Source organism: Sorex fumeus, unplaced genomic scaffold (assembly GCF_029834395.1).
Source record: "Sorex fumeus unplaced genomic scaffold, SorFum_2.1 ptg000007l, whole genome shotgun sequence".
Taxonomy (NCBI): Eukaryota; Metazoa; Chordata; class Mammalia; order Eulipotyphla; family Soricidae; genus Sorex; species Sorex fumeus.
In genome coordinates this window covers 43,010,544-43,027,546 of record NW_026606064.1, presented here as the reverse complement: position 1 = coordinate 43,027,546, position 17,003 = coordinate 43,010,544, and the positions used below count along the sequence as shown (strand labels likewise).

General features: G+C 39.0%; 1 protein-coding gene across 1 annotated transcript in view; it reads left to right on the top strand.

Annotated features, from left to right (window-relative positions):
- The window catches only part of FMN2 (formin 2), a 391,740-nt gene that overhangs the window by 91,724 nt on the left and 283,013 nt on the right, over positions 1–17,003 (top strand). Inside the window, exon 3 of the mRNA XM_056132042.1 lies at positions 8,516–8,663. Coding sequence (XP_055988017.1) covers positions 8,516–8,663 — 148 coding nt within the window. The remainder of the gene's footprint in view (positions 1–8,515; positions 8,664–17,003) is intronic.

The window sequence follows — 17,003 nt, the reverse complement described above, 5'->3', positions numbered from 1 at the left end:
ATGTACATATGTATAGTTATCTTAGCATTTTTAATTTTAAAATTATTTTATCAAGTCAAGGTAGCATTATTTATATTTTAGAAGTATAAGTTCGTGCCCTTCAACATAAATATATGTTTCCACACATAACTTACTATATATTAAGTTATCAGTAAATTTCCATCTTCTCCTTTAAGTTTGGTAGATCCTTTGCATCTTCTCCTTGAGACCTCAGTTTTTCAGTCAGGACACAAGAACTTATTTTGGTTTGATTTTGTCTGTTCTTTTTTTTTTTCATATATTATATGTGAGCAAAATAATCCAGAATTTTTATTCTTCTTCTGACTTGTTTTGATTGACACAATTCTTTTCAGTTTCATTCATATTTTCAAAAATGCCAAGGTTTACTCTTGTAATTCATTCCCTCCCTCCCTCCCTCCCTCCCTCCCTCCCTCCCTCCCTTCCTTCCTTCCTTCCTTCCTTCCTTCCTTCTTGTTTTTGGGTGGTGCTCTGTGGTTATTCCTGGATCTGAACTTAGGAATCACTTCAGACAGGCTCAGAGAGCTTTATGGGGTGCCTGGGATCAAACCCATTTCAGCTACAAGTGTTAAATAACAATTGCTTTGCCAGCTATACCATCTCTCTAGTACCAACTGAGTAGTATTTAGTTATATATGAAAACATACCTTTATTTAGTCACCAATTTTTGACACTTTTGTTGCTTCCATAACTTGGCAAATATGAACACTACTTCAGTGAAGATAGGAGTGCTCAGATCTTTTTGAACTAGTGTTTTTGTATTCTTTGACAGTATGGTAAAAGTGAAATTGCAGTCATATGGTGGATAAATTTTTAATATATTAAGAAATTTTTATACCATTTTCTACTTAGACTGGACCATTTTACCATTCCACTAATAGTGTGCAAAGGCTCCATTTTTGTCAAGACTTCACTAGCAATAGGTCTTTTTGATATATGTCATATACAACCATTTTCTTAAAACAATTCTTGACGCTATTTAACAAGTATGTGCACTATGATGATGAATATATAAAACCTTCAAAGGAAGGTTAAAATACACTCAGTGGATACTATTGTGTATGAGACTGATTCATTATTTTACGCCCTATACTCAGAAGAATGTGTAATTAAATGGAAAGTGCAAGAAAATATGGGGTTTAGTTCAAATTACCATTAATGCACCATTCTTTTACTCACACTGTCAATTTATAGAAATTGAAATGAATTAAAAGATGTGAACAAATTGTATTTGTCACCTTATCCCAAAACATAATGGTTAGTAAAAAAGTGATGTACTGTAAGAAGAGGGAATAAAAGGACAAAACCAAATAAGAGAGAAGTAAAAGGTAATATATGTAAGCATAATTCATATGAAGCTGTTTGTAGGGTCAATATGATAAGTGTAGGAGAGGAGCCCTCTGCTGGCTTGTCAGGGATTTTATCTGTGCTTTCTACAGACATATTTTAGATTGTACGTTCAGAGTGGACTGCTGGCCTCCAAGCCATGGAGTAAAGCAGTCCACTCTTAACAGACAATCTAAAATATGTCAGTGATTAGTGGTGGTGGAGAATGAGTACTGGTGGAGGGATGGGTACTCGATCATTGTATAACTGAAACCCAAGCACAAAAATTTGTAAGCCTACAACTGTACCTCATGGTGTTTCACTAATAAAAATTTTAAAAAAAATTTTAAAAATTAAAAAAAATCATTTTATTCTGTCTATAAAAAAAAAGAGTGGACTACTGCTTCTAAGGCAGTTGTTAATGCCCTTTATTCCCTCTGTCTTGCTACATAGATGCAAGGTTTTACGGTCCAATATTATGAAGTACAGTTTCTGTGATTTTTTAAAAAATTTTTATTAGTGAGACACCATGAGTTACAGTTGTAGACTTACAAATTTTTGTGCGTGGGTTTCAATTATACAATGATTAAATACCCTTCTCTTCACATATTGATTCATTGGCCCTGGAGGAAAGACTTTCAAACTGATTTCATTCCCACATATGTAAATATCCTATCTTCACTCACCAATGGGCCATAAGAGTACAAATTGAAGACTGAAGAAATAGTGCAGGAATTAAGGCAAGTGCCTTGCATGTGTCTGACTTGGTTTAGTTCTGCCACCACATGGTCCTAGCATCATTGCTGGGTGAAGCCCTGGAGTCCCCTGAGAACCACCATGATGGACAGAGTAATCTCTGGCATCACATGGTTCAGCAGCATCTCATCCTTGGAACCTCTCATTGGTGATCACTGTTTGGGAGACACCTGCCTTGCTCTTCTCCCTTCTCCAATATAAGAATAACAATTTATCTCAGAGAATAATTTCTGCTTTAATATAGAGATAAAGGGCATTGAAAGCTTCTTACATATTTTTCTATAAGAAAAATATGACCTTTCAATTTTTAAGATGATTCAATTTTATCAATTTTCATACCCTTATCTTGTGTTTTGAAATCTCAGTGAAGCGTTTAAATATGTGACTGTTGTTCTTTTCTAGTGGGCTCTTTAAAATAAACTGTATGTGGGGCCAGAGTACAGGTAGGGTCTTTCCCATGGCCGGTATTTTGATCCCCGGTACTACATATGGAGGTCTCTCAAACTCAGGAGTGGTTCTTGAGTGCAGAGCCGGGAGTAAATTATGAGCACATCCAGGTGTGGGCCCCAAACTAATCAGTTAATCAATCAAACCAGTAAGTGAATTATCTGTAGTTCCTACTTCTGTAGTATTTGTATGGGGCTAGATATTACTTATAACCTGGTTTAAAGATAAAGGTAAAGGTAAAGGCCCTCCCGTTGTTCATCTATTTGCTCGAGCGGGCCCAGTAACGTCTCCATTGGAGACTTTGTTGTTACTGTGTTTGGCATATTGAATACGTCACGGGGAGCTTGCCAGGCTCTGCCGTGCGGGCGAGATACTTTGGGTAGCTTGCCGGGCTCTCCTAGAGGGGCGGAGAAATCGAACTTGGGTCGGCCATGTTGGCTGCATGCAAGGCAAATGCCCTACCGCTGTGCTATCACTCCAAGATAAAATGATAAAATCTGCTGAAAATAATTTCATTTTAGAGCTATTAGACCTATAATTTATTTATACCACTTTTAGGTTGTGAGTTTGCGTCTTATTTATGCCTATGGTAGAAGCTTATATTTGTTCTCTTTAATGGAAGAGAATCAACAAGTTTCACTAAAATTACAATAAGTTTGAATATAAGGGAATAGACTAGTATCATAAGAAACACATTTCTGTTTTAACCATATGTAAAATTATGTAATTTGTTAACAATTTTATTGTTCTTGAATTTTGTCATTCTTGAACATGCATTGTGTATCTATTATTTAGAGGAGCTTCGAGACTACCATTCCTATATGTGCAAATGCCTTACTTTTTGGACTCACTGGTCCTATTATTTCAGTTTTGAGGCAAGGCACAAAGTTGAAAATATCAATGAACTGGATTAAGATGATGAAAATAGACAGAAAGAAACCAAAGATGCTGAAATGAAGTCTGTTGCTTCTATTAATTGAGCTGGAGCCATAGCATAGCGGGTAAGGCATTTGCCTTGCACATGGCTGACCTGGTTCGATTCCGCCCCTCTTGGAGAGCCTGGTTAGCTACCGAGAGTATTCCGCCCGCATGGCAAAGCTTGGCATACTACCCGTGATGTACTTGATATGCCAAAAACAGTAACAACAAGTCTCACAATGGAGACATTACTGGTGCCCACTCAGGCAAATTGATGAACAACAGGAGGACAGTGCTACAGTGCTACAATGTTACAGTGCTTCCATTAATATTACATGTGAATAGTAAATGTGCACGGTTCAAAGCTTTTATTGTAGTGCAGGAGGCTTCAGACAGATCTATAAAACCTGTGTGTGGCAGGACCCAGGGACCAATTCTAGTTGTCCTTTCCAGAATTCTCTTTTCAGTTTTTAATTATCTAGTCAGTGCTGATTGAATCTTCATCAGTATGTTGGGCCCTTCATTTTCACAGGAAGAATGGGGAGTTCCTGATGGATGATCCTGTGTATAAAATCTCTGAGGCGGCCAGGGAGAGACCCAGACAGCTCTCCCCCTCACCGCCTGGGTTGGGGTGGGCCTGGCCGCTCCCCGAGCCAGGGTGGCCCTGGCCATGGGGCTGATGGAGGAGGAAACGAGGGAGGGCCAAGCCGGTTGGTAGATCAGTTGCTGTTTATTCCATTCTCCGCACACACCTCTTCCAAACTCTCTGGAATACCACCTAGGGGTATTCCAAAGCCCTTCCTGACTGCCCATGGGCAAAATACCTATTAAGGTGTTTTTCTCCTTTCCTCAGTCCAATAACTCAGTCAACATCTTAATACTAGTTATTTTTGTGTGGACACAGTAAGAGATACATCGAGGTTTATAGGGCAGCTCTCCTGGGAACATTTTGCCACAGACTCAGACTACAGAGTTCAGGTCAGATTAATCATTCCTAACCCTAGCAGGGTCCGAATCTAGTTATTACTTTTTGGATCATGACAGAATTTTCCCATGACCATGGTCTTAGCTTACAGTTAAGCATTAGGCACATTGACCAGGCTCATCTCGATGCCAGGATAGCATATAACTCACTGCTTGCCCTGGGTCTGTCCAGTACTTCGTTGGAACCCTGCCTTTGGGGGTGCTAGGAAGTAAGGGCAGCTGAGGCTTAAGTTGAGAGAACAGATGCCCAGGAGGTAAATATCATTGAGTCAATTAACTCCCAAGTTACAAAAGCATAGCATTCACTATCTTCTTGTGCTCATACAAAAAGGACATTGCTCTGAATTAACTATGCAAAGGACTTGAGGAGAAGAGAAAAACATTATTTACAAGTCAACAGAGCACAAAGAAAGAAGTTACAAATAAACACAGAGGAATGGGAGCACTGTGATGGGAGCAACCCAATAAACCTAAACTACCTGGGGCTATGCAGAAAGGACAAACTAATGTTATCCTACAATCCTGGATGATTATTTCACCCATTCCCTTTTACTCTTTTTATGATTAATGAGCAGGAGGAAGTTGCCTAACCATAGGCAAATATTTCAAACTTGGCACCCATAATCTTTCCCTTTTTATCCTCTTGGATCTGTGATTTTATCACCTCACACTTCCTGGAACCCTACCAACCCAGTTTAAATATTTTTAGGTGTTTTTCACAAGATTTCATGTTTCAGACCATAGAGCTGGTATAGCACATAAGACATTTGCTTTGCATGCGTCTGACCTGTGTTCAATCCCCTGGTACCCAGTATGGTCCCCCTGAGTATCCCCAGGAGTGATTGCTGAGCTCAGAGCCAGAGTAAGCCCTGAGCACTTCCGGGTTTGCCCCCCTCCCCAAACAAAGCAGATCAAACCAAAAGATCCCATGTTTCTAGGATTTTCATAACTAGCATCAAATTTTGTCGAACCAGGTAACAGTTCCCAACTTTCCAGGGCAGAGGTCACTGCTTCTTCTGCTGCCACCTAGTGGTCTCTCTGCAGTTGTGCAACAGACCCGGTGGAGGGAGTGATTTAAAATAAATGCAGGGAACAGTTTGATTATTCTCATAAACTGTATATTATAATATATACTAGTTATATATTTTGAGTAATATATACAGTTTTTGTCTCTTTCTACGTAGCTCTACCTCGTGGCAGAATGTGAAAAAATGTGCTGTTGGAATTATGTGCATGGGAAACCATCATTAACAGTATTTAAATTACAGAACCACAATCAATAAAAACCGCTAACAAATTAAGGGAAAATGTTTTGTCCTTTTTTGTTGATGGACACAATTAAAATGTATATACTTTGGGGGGCACCACATTTGGCAGTGCTCAGGATTACTCTTAGCTCTGCTCAGGGATCATTTCTTGTGGGGTTCAGGGGACCATATGGGGAACCAGGGATCAAGCTTAGGTCAGTCACGTGCAAGGCAAATGTCTTGTCTCCCAAAATGTGTGTACTTGATTAAGGTTATTATATACTTGAATATAGATTAAGCTGTAGCACATAACTTGATGCCTTTATTTCCTGTCTGATTCCCACAAAATACTTCTTTGGTCTTTGTTAAGCAAATTAAGAAAATGGGATTACCAACCTCAGTCACTAATTCTACTGATAAAACATTACTGATGTTATTTATTTTTATTTGATGAGTGTACTCATTATGCATTAAGGAAATTTTGTGTAGTCATTTCAATATTAGGTGGTACAGAATTTGTAGGGCCTGTTATTTACATGCTACCAAAAAATTAGTGAATTTGAGGAAAGATAATAAAATTCTCAGAAAAGTGTTAAGCAGCCATTACTAATTGCCTAAATGAGAGATGGCAGGCTACGATGTCAGCATTCTGATTTGGAAGTAGTTAAGGGGAGGTGGAACTTACATGATTCAATGAATTGATGGGACCGGAGGAGGAAATTTTAAATGAGATCAACTTAATTTAGAAAATGTGGAGAGAATTCAAATTTGGGGGAGGGAGGGAGGGAGGAAGGGAGGGAGGTAGAGAGACAGAGAGACATGGAGAGAGAGAGAGGGAGAGAGATGAGAGAGGGAGGGAGGCATGGAGGGAGGAAGGGATGGAGGGAGGAAGGAAGAGAAGTGCTTGCCACAGAGGCAGGTAGGATATGTGTGTGGGAAGGAAACTCTGGACATTGTTGGTGGTAAATGCATACTGGTGAAGGGGTGGGTATTGGAATATTATATGACTGAAATCCAATCATTACCAACCTTGCAATTTTGCATCTCATTGTGATTCAATTAACATTAAATTAATAAAGTCGTATGGTGCTACAAAAAGAATATGTGAAGAGGTAAGTTTGCAGTGTAGACAGGAAGGATATTCAGAAATTTGGTAATTTGGTGATAGTTTGAAGAGAATAAAAGAAATTTGTATTAGATATAGAATCAACATATGATTCAGAAGTTCTACTTTTGAGGCATAGGAAAACACTAATTCAAAAAGATATATGTACCCTGTCATTGCAACACTACTGACTGTAGCTAAGGTATGGAAAACATAAAGACCAATGAATGGATAAAGAAGATATGGTAGCTATACAAAATGGAATAACATAAAAATAATGAAATTTTGTTATTTGTTCAGTGTGGGTGGATCTTGAGACAATTGTGCAAACTAAGTCAGAATGAGAAAGATAAATACAATTTCACTCATAGTTAGAATAGAAAAAAATAAAGCAAATTGACAGTAGAAACAAACCATTAGGTCTTGACAAAACAAATATGGCTGTAAGGGTAGGGGATTATGGGTTGTGTGGAGCCAGTAGAAGAGGTAGATTGGGTGCTGGTGGTTGTAGATGATAGCTCGTCCTACGGTGATGATGTTTAGGATGTAGAACAGTTGTCATGGTTTGACTGTACATCTGAAACACATTCATTGTTGAAAGCTAATGTTATAAGGAGAAGAAAGAAAAGGAAAGAGAAGAAAATTATTTTTTCCCAATGGAGCCATTCAGTATTGGAGAGATTTTGAAATCACATAACTAATATCTCTGGGGTGTGGTATGGCAATGATAGCATGTCACCCAAAAACTAGATTACTGACTAAACTACTTTTCTTTTGTTTTGGGGCTACACACAGAAGTGTTCAGGGCCTACACCCAGCTTGGTGTTTGGTCCTTGGGAAATCACAACTTTCAGTGCCAGAATATTTCTATTAAGTTCCTTTAATTTTTTTTGGCAGTTTTACTTGCTTTTTAATTGTTTCTATTCCAATAGTTATCAGTCTAGATTCAAGATAATTTAATTTTTTGACTCACTGTAATTGAAGAGAAGAAAGCTATTATTATTCTGTGATGCCCAAGCACGGCCTGTCTTTTGACTCTGTACAAGTGTTTAAGTAATTCTTATTTAGGCTCACGGTCCACAGTCCTCCCGTTGTTCATCGATTTGCTCGAGCGAGCCCAGTAACGTCTCCATCATGAGACTTGTTGTTACTGTGTCTGGCATATCGAATACGTCATGGGTAGCTTGCCAGGCTCTGCTGTGCGGGCGAGATACTCTTGGTAGCTTGCCAGGCTCTCTGAGAGGGGCGGAGGAATCAAACTCGGGTCAGCCATGTTGGCTGCGTGCAAGGCAAACACCCTACCGCTGTGCTATCAAAAAGTAATTCTTATGAGGGATATTATATTCAAATGTACTAAAAATGCTCTTTTAGGGAATTCTTTGATTGAGCATCTGTATTTTCTGACCTTACAGTTATTTCCAGGCCTATACAACATTTCTACCTTCAGAGAAAGATACTTAGATTTTACTATAGAAAAACATTTGAGGAAACTATAGTTGAAAATTAAGTGATTGCATTAATTTTTATTTATATAAATTAGTATGAAGCAAGTAGCTGAAAATTCTATTTAATGGTTTGCATATCTATGCATATATAAAATACAGATGTTTGTTATGTATGTTTATGTATATGATAGAAAGTCTATAAGTCAAGAAGATGATTTGTCCATGATTGAAGTAACAGATTTTTTTTTTTTTCCGATCCTAAAATGTAGCAAGATCAACTTTATACTTGGGCTGCAGTTAGTCAACCCACACACTCACTGAATTACACGGAAGGGCAGTTTCCCAGGCGAGAATCCTCCGTTTGGCCATCATCTAAACCTCCCAGTGAAGAACAGAGACTCAAGGATACTGAAACAGGTAGGAGCCTAGGAGCAGCAACTATTCTGAAAGTGCATTACAAAGTTCTGCTAAGTGTTCTGCTAAGTGAGTGGTGGGTGGGTCTGAATATCTCTGCTATTTCTCTGTTTATAATCTGCAGAGAATTTCAGTGGAATCAGTGGGAGGCTTGGTAAATAAAAAAATTTCCTGCTTCACTTTCCCACCTGCTGAGCGTTTTGGGGAATGTGACAATAAGATGGTCCCAGTTGTTATTGTGTAATCTCATTTCAGTATTACTATTTCAAATACCTGGTGGAGTTCAAAGCTTTGTATATATGTAGACTGTATCTTATGGAATATTTCTGTCTTTTGCCTTCAAATGGGTGTTGGCAGTCCTTTTTCTTCCTTATAACTCTCTTTGTTACTTTCTTTTGTCATGTGACTTTCCTTCAGAGAAAACTTGAGAGCTAAGAAAAGGTAGACATTTTATTAAATTTAAATTTTAAGTAATCACTTAAAAATTATACAAACATGCAAATATAATATTTATTTTTCTCTTTTTTTCCTCTTTTAACTTTTTACTTTTGCTTCCTTAAAGTATTTACATTGTTATTTGTAAATACAGCATCAGATTAGTATTAGTTTTATAAAACATTTATTAAGAAGATAATCTCTAGGAGGGGAGATGCATGTCGAAAGTAGACTATGGACTGAACATGTTTGCCACTCAATGCCTCTTTTGCAGACCACAACACCCAAAAGGAGAGAGAGAACACAGGGGATTGCCCTGCCACAGAGACGGGGGGATGGGGGGATGGGGGTGGGAGGGATATTATCCATGGTGGTGGAAAATGGGCACTGGTGGAGGGATGGGTATCTGATCATTGTATAATTGAAACCAAAGCACAAAAAATTGTAAATCTACAACTGTAAAAAAAAATAAAATAAAATAAAGGGGGAAAAAAAGTGTTCATATAGAAAAAAAAAAAAAAAGAAAATAATCTCTAAGCCTAAAACTAGAAAAACACTCTATTCATCATACAGAATAAAAAGTTATATTTATGTAACAGATTTTATGGAATTTGATTATTCCTTGTTTTTCTTTTGCTTCATTTTGGTATATTATATTCTTACTTCTTGATGGACTGAGCAGAAATATTATCATCTGAGCCACAAGTGAAAAGAATATAGGTTGTCATCACTTTTCAGGAGTCATTTCCTTGTCAAATTTTTCTTCATGAGACTAGCTTAAGGTTCTCTCTGTCAATATTGCTTATCCTTTCAAATAATTAGTTATTGGTTTCCTTGATATTTTGTACTTTCTTTTTGATTTTTAAAAAATTTCTATACTTACGTGGGAGTAGTGGTCCCCAGTGGTCCTGGAGCCACCAGGGGTACGCTCAATGGAACTAGGGAGACTATGCAGTGCTAGGGACCTGTGCATTCTAGACCTGGACCTTCAGTCTTTTGAGCTATTTCCCTGTCCGCCACCATATTTTTTATTATCCCATCTCTTCTACTGACTTTGGGTGCCAATTATTTTTCTGATGGCTAGGTAGTTCTTCTGTTTCATTTTTCCTTCAGAGTTTTGGACTATACCCAGTGATGCTCAGGTTTTATTCCCACTGGGGCCCAGGAGACCATGTGGTACAAAAGGACTGAACCTAGCTCTAAAATGAGATAGATTTTTATGTGTGTGATGAAACAGTCTGTGGACCATTTAGGGATACAATACCCAGTTTCAAAGGTTATCAATGGATTTTTATAAAATCAAAGAGAGAATTAACCTTAATTTCCAAATTCATAGAGAACAGGAGTGGGATTTCTTGATGTGAATGTGCAATTTATCTTTCTTGTTTCCTTATCTTTTTTCCTTTAAAGATGCTAATGGGCAACAGAATGAACTAGAGAACTGATTGTCTGTCTCTGTCTCTGTCTGTGTCTCTCTCTTTGTCTCTCTCTCTCTCTCTACACACACACACACACACACACACACACACACACACACACACACCATTGTTGACAATATTGTTAATTGCCAGGTTTCATGTATAAAATATTCCAGCATCACAGCCACTACCAAAGCATCTGATTCCCTCCGTCATTTTCCCAGTGTTCTCGTTCCTCCGTATACTATTGCCATCCACCCCATCTGTCCTGCAGTAATATGCTTCTTATTCTCAGTTATATTTTTTTGCCATTGGGCATTTATTTCCTATCTTTCTTCATTTTCCACATATGAGAGAGATCAATCTGTGTCTGTCTCTTTCCTTTTGACTTAACTTAATTCAGAACGATAATCTCCATCCAGATCCATCCTCATAGCAGCAGATTGTATGATTTTATTTTTCAAATAACTGGTTTTTTTTTTTTGCTTTTTTTGGGTCACAACCAGCGGTGCATAAGTGCTACTCCTGGCTCTGCACTCAGAAATTACTCCTGGCAGTACTTGGAGGACCATATGGGATACTGGGAATCTAACCCGGGTCATCCACGTGCAAGGCAAATGCCCTATCCACTGTGCTATTGCTCCAGCCCCAGCAAATAACTGTTTTTTATAAAAAATAATTTGGCACAGAAAATCCTGAAGGAAAATATATAAAGAAGAGTAGAGACATGGGTAGAAACATTTCTTTTATAAATCATAAAAAATACATTTTGCATGTTGATTTCAGAATTTCTAACTTATCTTTGTTATCAAAAGTTATCTAAAGTATTACAAATAAAAATAGATCAAAGTAAGAGTAATTTTGGATAGAATAAATTATAAAGCCAAGTAAGCTAGCTCGTTGGGAATGTATTTCAGAAAATAAAACAGCTTAAAAAAATTGGGGGCAACACCCAGCTTAAATCTGTATTTGCTCCCAGGGATCATACCTAGTGGGGCTAGGGAACCGTATTGAATATTGGTGATCAAACCCAGAAGGATGCATGCAAAGCAACCAGGCTGCCTATTGTACTATCTCTCTGGCCCCCAAACTAGATATTTTTTAGAATCTATATATTATCCTCTATGTTTATGAATTCAAAAATTCAAATTTCACAGAACTACATAAGTTCTGATCTCTAATATTCAAGAGAAGTATCTCCAGTATTCGCTAATGAAAGAGATTCTTTGTGATATTATGAAAAAACCATCATGAATGTTTTTTCATATTTTTCCCAATTTAACATGTTCATTGAGGTAATGCAAAAATTGTCTAAAACAACAAGGGACATTGACAGTGATTCATATCTTAGCTTTTCATTTGATGTGGGGATACTATGCACTAAAACACCTTGACTGATTCTTTTGTAGATAATTCTTCCTTTTCATTTAATTTTGTGTAGAACTGTAGTACTGTCCTCCCATTGTTCATCAATTTGCTCGAGCGGGCCCAGTAACATCTCCACTGTGAGACTTGTTGTTACTGTGTTTGGCATATGGAATACGTCACGGGGAGCTTGCCAGGCTTTGCCATGCGGGTGAGATACTCAATAGCTTGCTGGGATCTCCGAGAGGGGCAGAGAAATTGAACCTGTGTCAGCCAAGTTGGCTGCATACAAGGCAAATGCCCTACCTGCTGTGCTATCGCTCCGGCCCTTAATTTTGTGAAATTAGCATAAAGTAAAGTAAAAGTAAAGGCCCTCCCGTTGATCATCGATTTGCTCCAGCGGGCCCAGAAACGTCTCCATTGGAGACTTTGTTGTTACTGTGTCTGGCATATCGAATACTCTCGGTAGCTTGCAGGGCTCTCCGAGAGGGGCGGAGGAATCGCACTCGGGTCGGCCATGTTGGCCGCATGCAAGGCAGACGCCCTACCTGCTGTGCTAAATTGTTATTTTCCATATGTTAATTAAAGCCTGTGTAGATGTCATTTTTTTGGCAATATGGGGCAAATTCCTATTCTTAAATAATTGAATGGGCACACCATATAGATTTGGACTCTGTGAAAAATTATATGTTTTTTTTTCCATTTTAATGGAGGTACTATGATTTACAATGCTATTAGTGATATTTTCATGCATATAGCTTCTCAACAGCATACTCACCACCAAAATTCCCACATCCCTCCATCAGCTTCCTCAGACCCCTTCATTTGACCCCTACCCCAGAGGGTGAGCTTAGTTCTGTAGCTCAACTCTCCAGTTTCATTGCCTTACCATTTGCTACCTCCTCACTGATCCTTCCAACTCCCTCCCTCCCTCCCTCCCTCCCTCCCTCCCTCCCTCCCTTCCTTCCTTCCTTCCTTCCTTCCTTCCTTCCTTCCTTCCTTCCTTCCTTCCCTGTTTTCCTCTTTGATGTCTTTCAGGATATGTTTTGGTCTTTCTTTTATGAATGTAGCCATACTTTTTTTTAATCAGAGAATCCTTTTAAAATTTATATTTATTGGGGCTGGAGCAATAGCACAGCAGGTAGGGTGTTTGCCTTGCACGTGGCCGACCCAGATTTGATTCCTAGCATCACATATGGTCGCCTAAGCACCGCCAGGAGTAATTCCTGAGTGCAGAACCAGGAGTAACCCCTGTGCAATGCCGGGTGTGACCCAAAAAGCACAAAAAAATTTTGTTTATTGTTTGTTTAATTTTCAAATGTTTGAGTTTTTCCACCATTTCTGTTTATTTCTGTTTTCAAAGCATTGTGGTCAGAAGGGATAGTTCATAAGATTTTACTCTTCCTGATTTTATAAAGATATGTTTTGTGACTCAGGTTGTGGTCTTTTTTTGAGAATGTCTTGTGTTTACTGGAGAAGAATATGTACTCAACATTTGGGGGATGGAAGGCCCATCTATTCTGTTTCTTTCTTCAACATCATTTATTCCCGGTTGAGTTTTTGCCTTGTTGATTTCTTCAGCAAAAATAGAGGACTGTTACGATCTCCTGCTACTATTGTATTTCTGTCAATGTCTTCCTTCATGTCTATTAGTAGTTGTTTTAAGTATTTGATGCACCATCAATAGATGCTTATTTATGTTTAGGAAGGTGACTCTTTGATTTATTGATCCCTTGATCATTACAAAATGATGTCCCCTGTACTCTTTTTAAATTTGAAATGCCTGGTATAAATATGACACGTAGTCTTTTTAAGGTAATTATTTGCCTGAAAAATATTTTCCAGGCTTTTATGATTTTTTACCCGGTTTACCCTAAAGTTAGATGTGCTTGTGAAGTTTGTCTCATCTTTTAAGGAAGCTACTTTAAAACTATATTTGAAGTGAAAACAGCTTTAATTTAGGAAGTATGAGGAAAGGGAGAGAAAGTGAGGGAGCTCAGAGTACACATCTTGATAGGAAAAACGTAGGCAACACATGTACTCTGGCCACACATTAGCCCACAGCAACACACATGCCACTTCTTTAAAAATTTGGCCTTATAGTCCACAAATGAGTGCAATCATTCTATGTCTGTTTCTCTCTTTCTGACTAATTTCACTTAGCATGATACTCCCCATGTACATCTACTTATATTGCAGTAGAGATAAAGGTCAGGTAGATCAGTACATGGCTTGGAAGCCTGTCTCACATGCTGGGAGAAAGGCAGCTGGGATAGAGAAGGGATCACTAAGTAAATGATGTTTGGAGGGCTTGCCCTGGATGGTAGATGCATGCTTAAAATAGGCTATTGACCAAGCATGATGGCTACTTAGTACCTGTATTGCAAACTGTCACTGTCACTGTCACTGTTCTCCCGTTGTTCATCGATTTATTCCAGCGGGCCCAGTAACGTCTCCATTGTGAGACTCATTGTTACTGTGTTTGGCATATCAAATACATCACGGGTAACTTGCCAGGCTCAGCCCTGCGGGCGAGATACTCTCGGTAGCTTGCCAGGCTCTCCGAGAGGGGCAGAAGAATCGAACTCGGGTCGGCCATGTTGGCTGTGTGCAAGGCAAACGCCCTACTGCTGTGCTATCGCTCCAGCCCATTGCAAACTGTAGCACACAAAATGAGAGAGAGTGAAAGAGAGAATGTGCCTGCCACAGAAGGAGGGGTGAGAAGGGGTGGGGTGGCGGGAGGGATACTGGGAACATTTTTTCATTTTTTCATTTCATCATCCTGTTATTCGTTGATTGCCTCGAGCAGGCCCCAGTAACGTCTCTTTCATCCTAGCCCTGAGATTATATTCAAGGCTATTTAGGAAAATGAGACCCATCATTGTTACTGGTATTTGGCATATTTGGTACGCCATGGGGAGTTTGCCAGACTCTGCCCTGTGGGCAGGCAACATTCGATAGCCTGCAAGTTTGTCCAAAGTAGGAATGAGACAACAAGATGTCATAAAAAAAGTTTCTGATAAGTTGTCGCGCGGCCACGAATGCGGCCGCGCGGTTCCGGGATCTGGATTTTATACTCTCTGAGTCTTGGCCGCTGATGGGATTACACGGCGCCAGGGGGCCAGGTGGTGGGTGTGACCCCCGCCTACTGGAATTTGGAGGATCTGGGTGGAAGATGCTCGACTCCAATTCAAGTAGGCTTGGAGGTCTCGGCCCCAGAACCCGCGTGGCTTCGTCCCTCTGCCAGTACCTTCATGTGTGCGGAGAGTGGTCTCAGCATGGTGGTGGCTTGTCCTGGAGGTCTTCGGCTGGGAACATTGGTGGTGGAGAATGGGTACTGGTGGAGGGGTGGATACTTGAATATTGTATGACTGAAACGTAATCACGAAAGTTTGTAAGTCTGTAACTGTATCTCAGGGTGATTCATTAAAATAAAATTTAAAAAATGGCTTCAGGACTATGCAGTTCTTAAGCTGTTTATTGTCTATGAAGATTTGTGTTAAAATTTATTTTAATTGAGTCACCATAAAATTACAAAGTTATTCATGATTAGGTTTCAGGCATATAATGTTTCAATAACAATTCCTTTACCAGTGTCCCACTTCCCTCCACCAAAAACTACCTCCATTTGCTTCCCACCCATCAGCCTTCTTTGTATTATTCCTTCAAACTGGAATGATAGTGGATAGGGTATTTTTGCTAAAGTGTTCATTTCACTTGAGTTTTTCTCACAGTATCACACCATTCTCTGTAGAGTCTCATTTGATATGTCTACCATGCATCTTAAAGGAATTCCTTTGTAAGTTTCTTCTTTGATCTTGTTGCTTTCACTGTTACGTTTCTCTTTGACTTCTGTTTTTCTGATTACAATTGTGTTTTGGAATTTTCCTATTTGGACCTATTTTGGTTGGGACTCGGGTCATCTTGAATCTTGGTGCCTGCACTCCTTAAGTCTGGGAAATTTTTTGGTATTATATCTGACTAGTGGTTCTTTATCGACCTGACCTTCCTATTTTTGAGGGACTCTGATGATTCTTATGTTGTTCCTCCCAAACTTATCTCATAGCTCTCTGGTGTGTTCATTTCTATTCAGGCCTTTCCCATTTTCTGCTATTTTCTAGAGGCTTGCTCATCTCATCTGGAGCTCACTAATTCTAATTTTTTCCCTCAGCTGCTCTTACTCTGTTACTGAAGCTTTCCACTGAGATTTTTATTTCACCTATCATGCCCTTTGTTTTTGTCAATTCTGATTGGAATTTGCTCATTTCCACTCTAAAACTGTCTGGTGCTTTATTTGCTACCTGTACTATACTTTCTTTGAATTTATTAAATATCCTTATCATGGGGACTCTAAAGTCATTATCTTAGCGATTGTCCAGAGTGATCATTTTCACCTAGTACTGTCATAATGTATCCTTCTCTATTTTATCTACCATCCATCTCCCACACTATTGACCAATCCTTTTGGCCCATGTTCCCTGGCATTGAGTATTAGTATCATACTGTTACATACATATATATGTATATATTTCACAAATAAGTGCAGTCATTCTGTATCTGCTCCTCTCCTTCTGACTCATTTCATTCAGCATGATACTCTCCAAGTTTATCCATTTATAGGCAAATTTCATGACCTCATTTTATCTGATGACTGTGTAGTATTCTAATGTGTAGATATACCCTAGTTTCTTCATCCATATTCTATTCTCGGGCATTCAGGTTGTTTCCAGCTTCTGGCTATTGTGAATAGTGCTGCAATGAAGTGCAGATGGTATTTATACTGAGTGTATTTGCACTCCCAGGGTATATTTCCAGAAGTAGTATTGCTGGGTCAAATGGGAGCTCAATTTCTAGTTTTTTGAGGAATGTCCATATTGTTTTTCCAAAAGGTTGGACCGGTCATTATTCCCACCAACAATGAATGGAGGGTCCCTTTCTCCCTGCATCCGTTAAGTGTTGGAAGCAGGTAAAAGGATACACATGATAACCTTTTAGCATCTGAATCACAAATCATAATGCCTAAAATGAGAGAAAGAACAAGAGTGATAGAAGAGAGATGCTTGCCATAGAGGCAGGCTGGGTTGGGGGGAAACTGGAGACATTGGTGCTGGGAAATTACACTGGT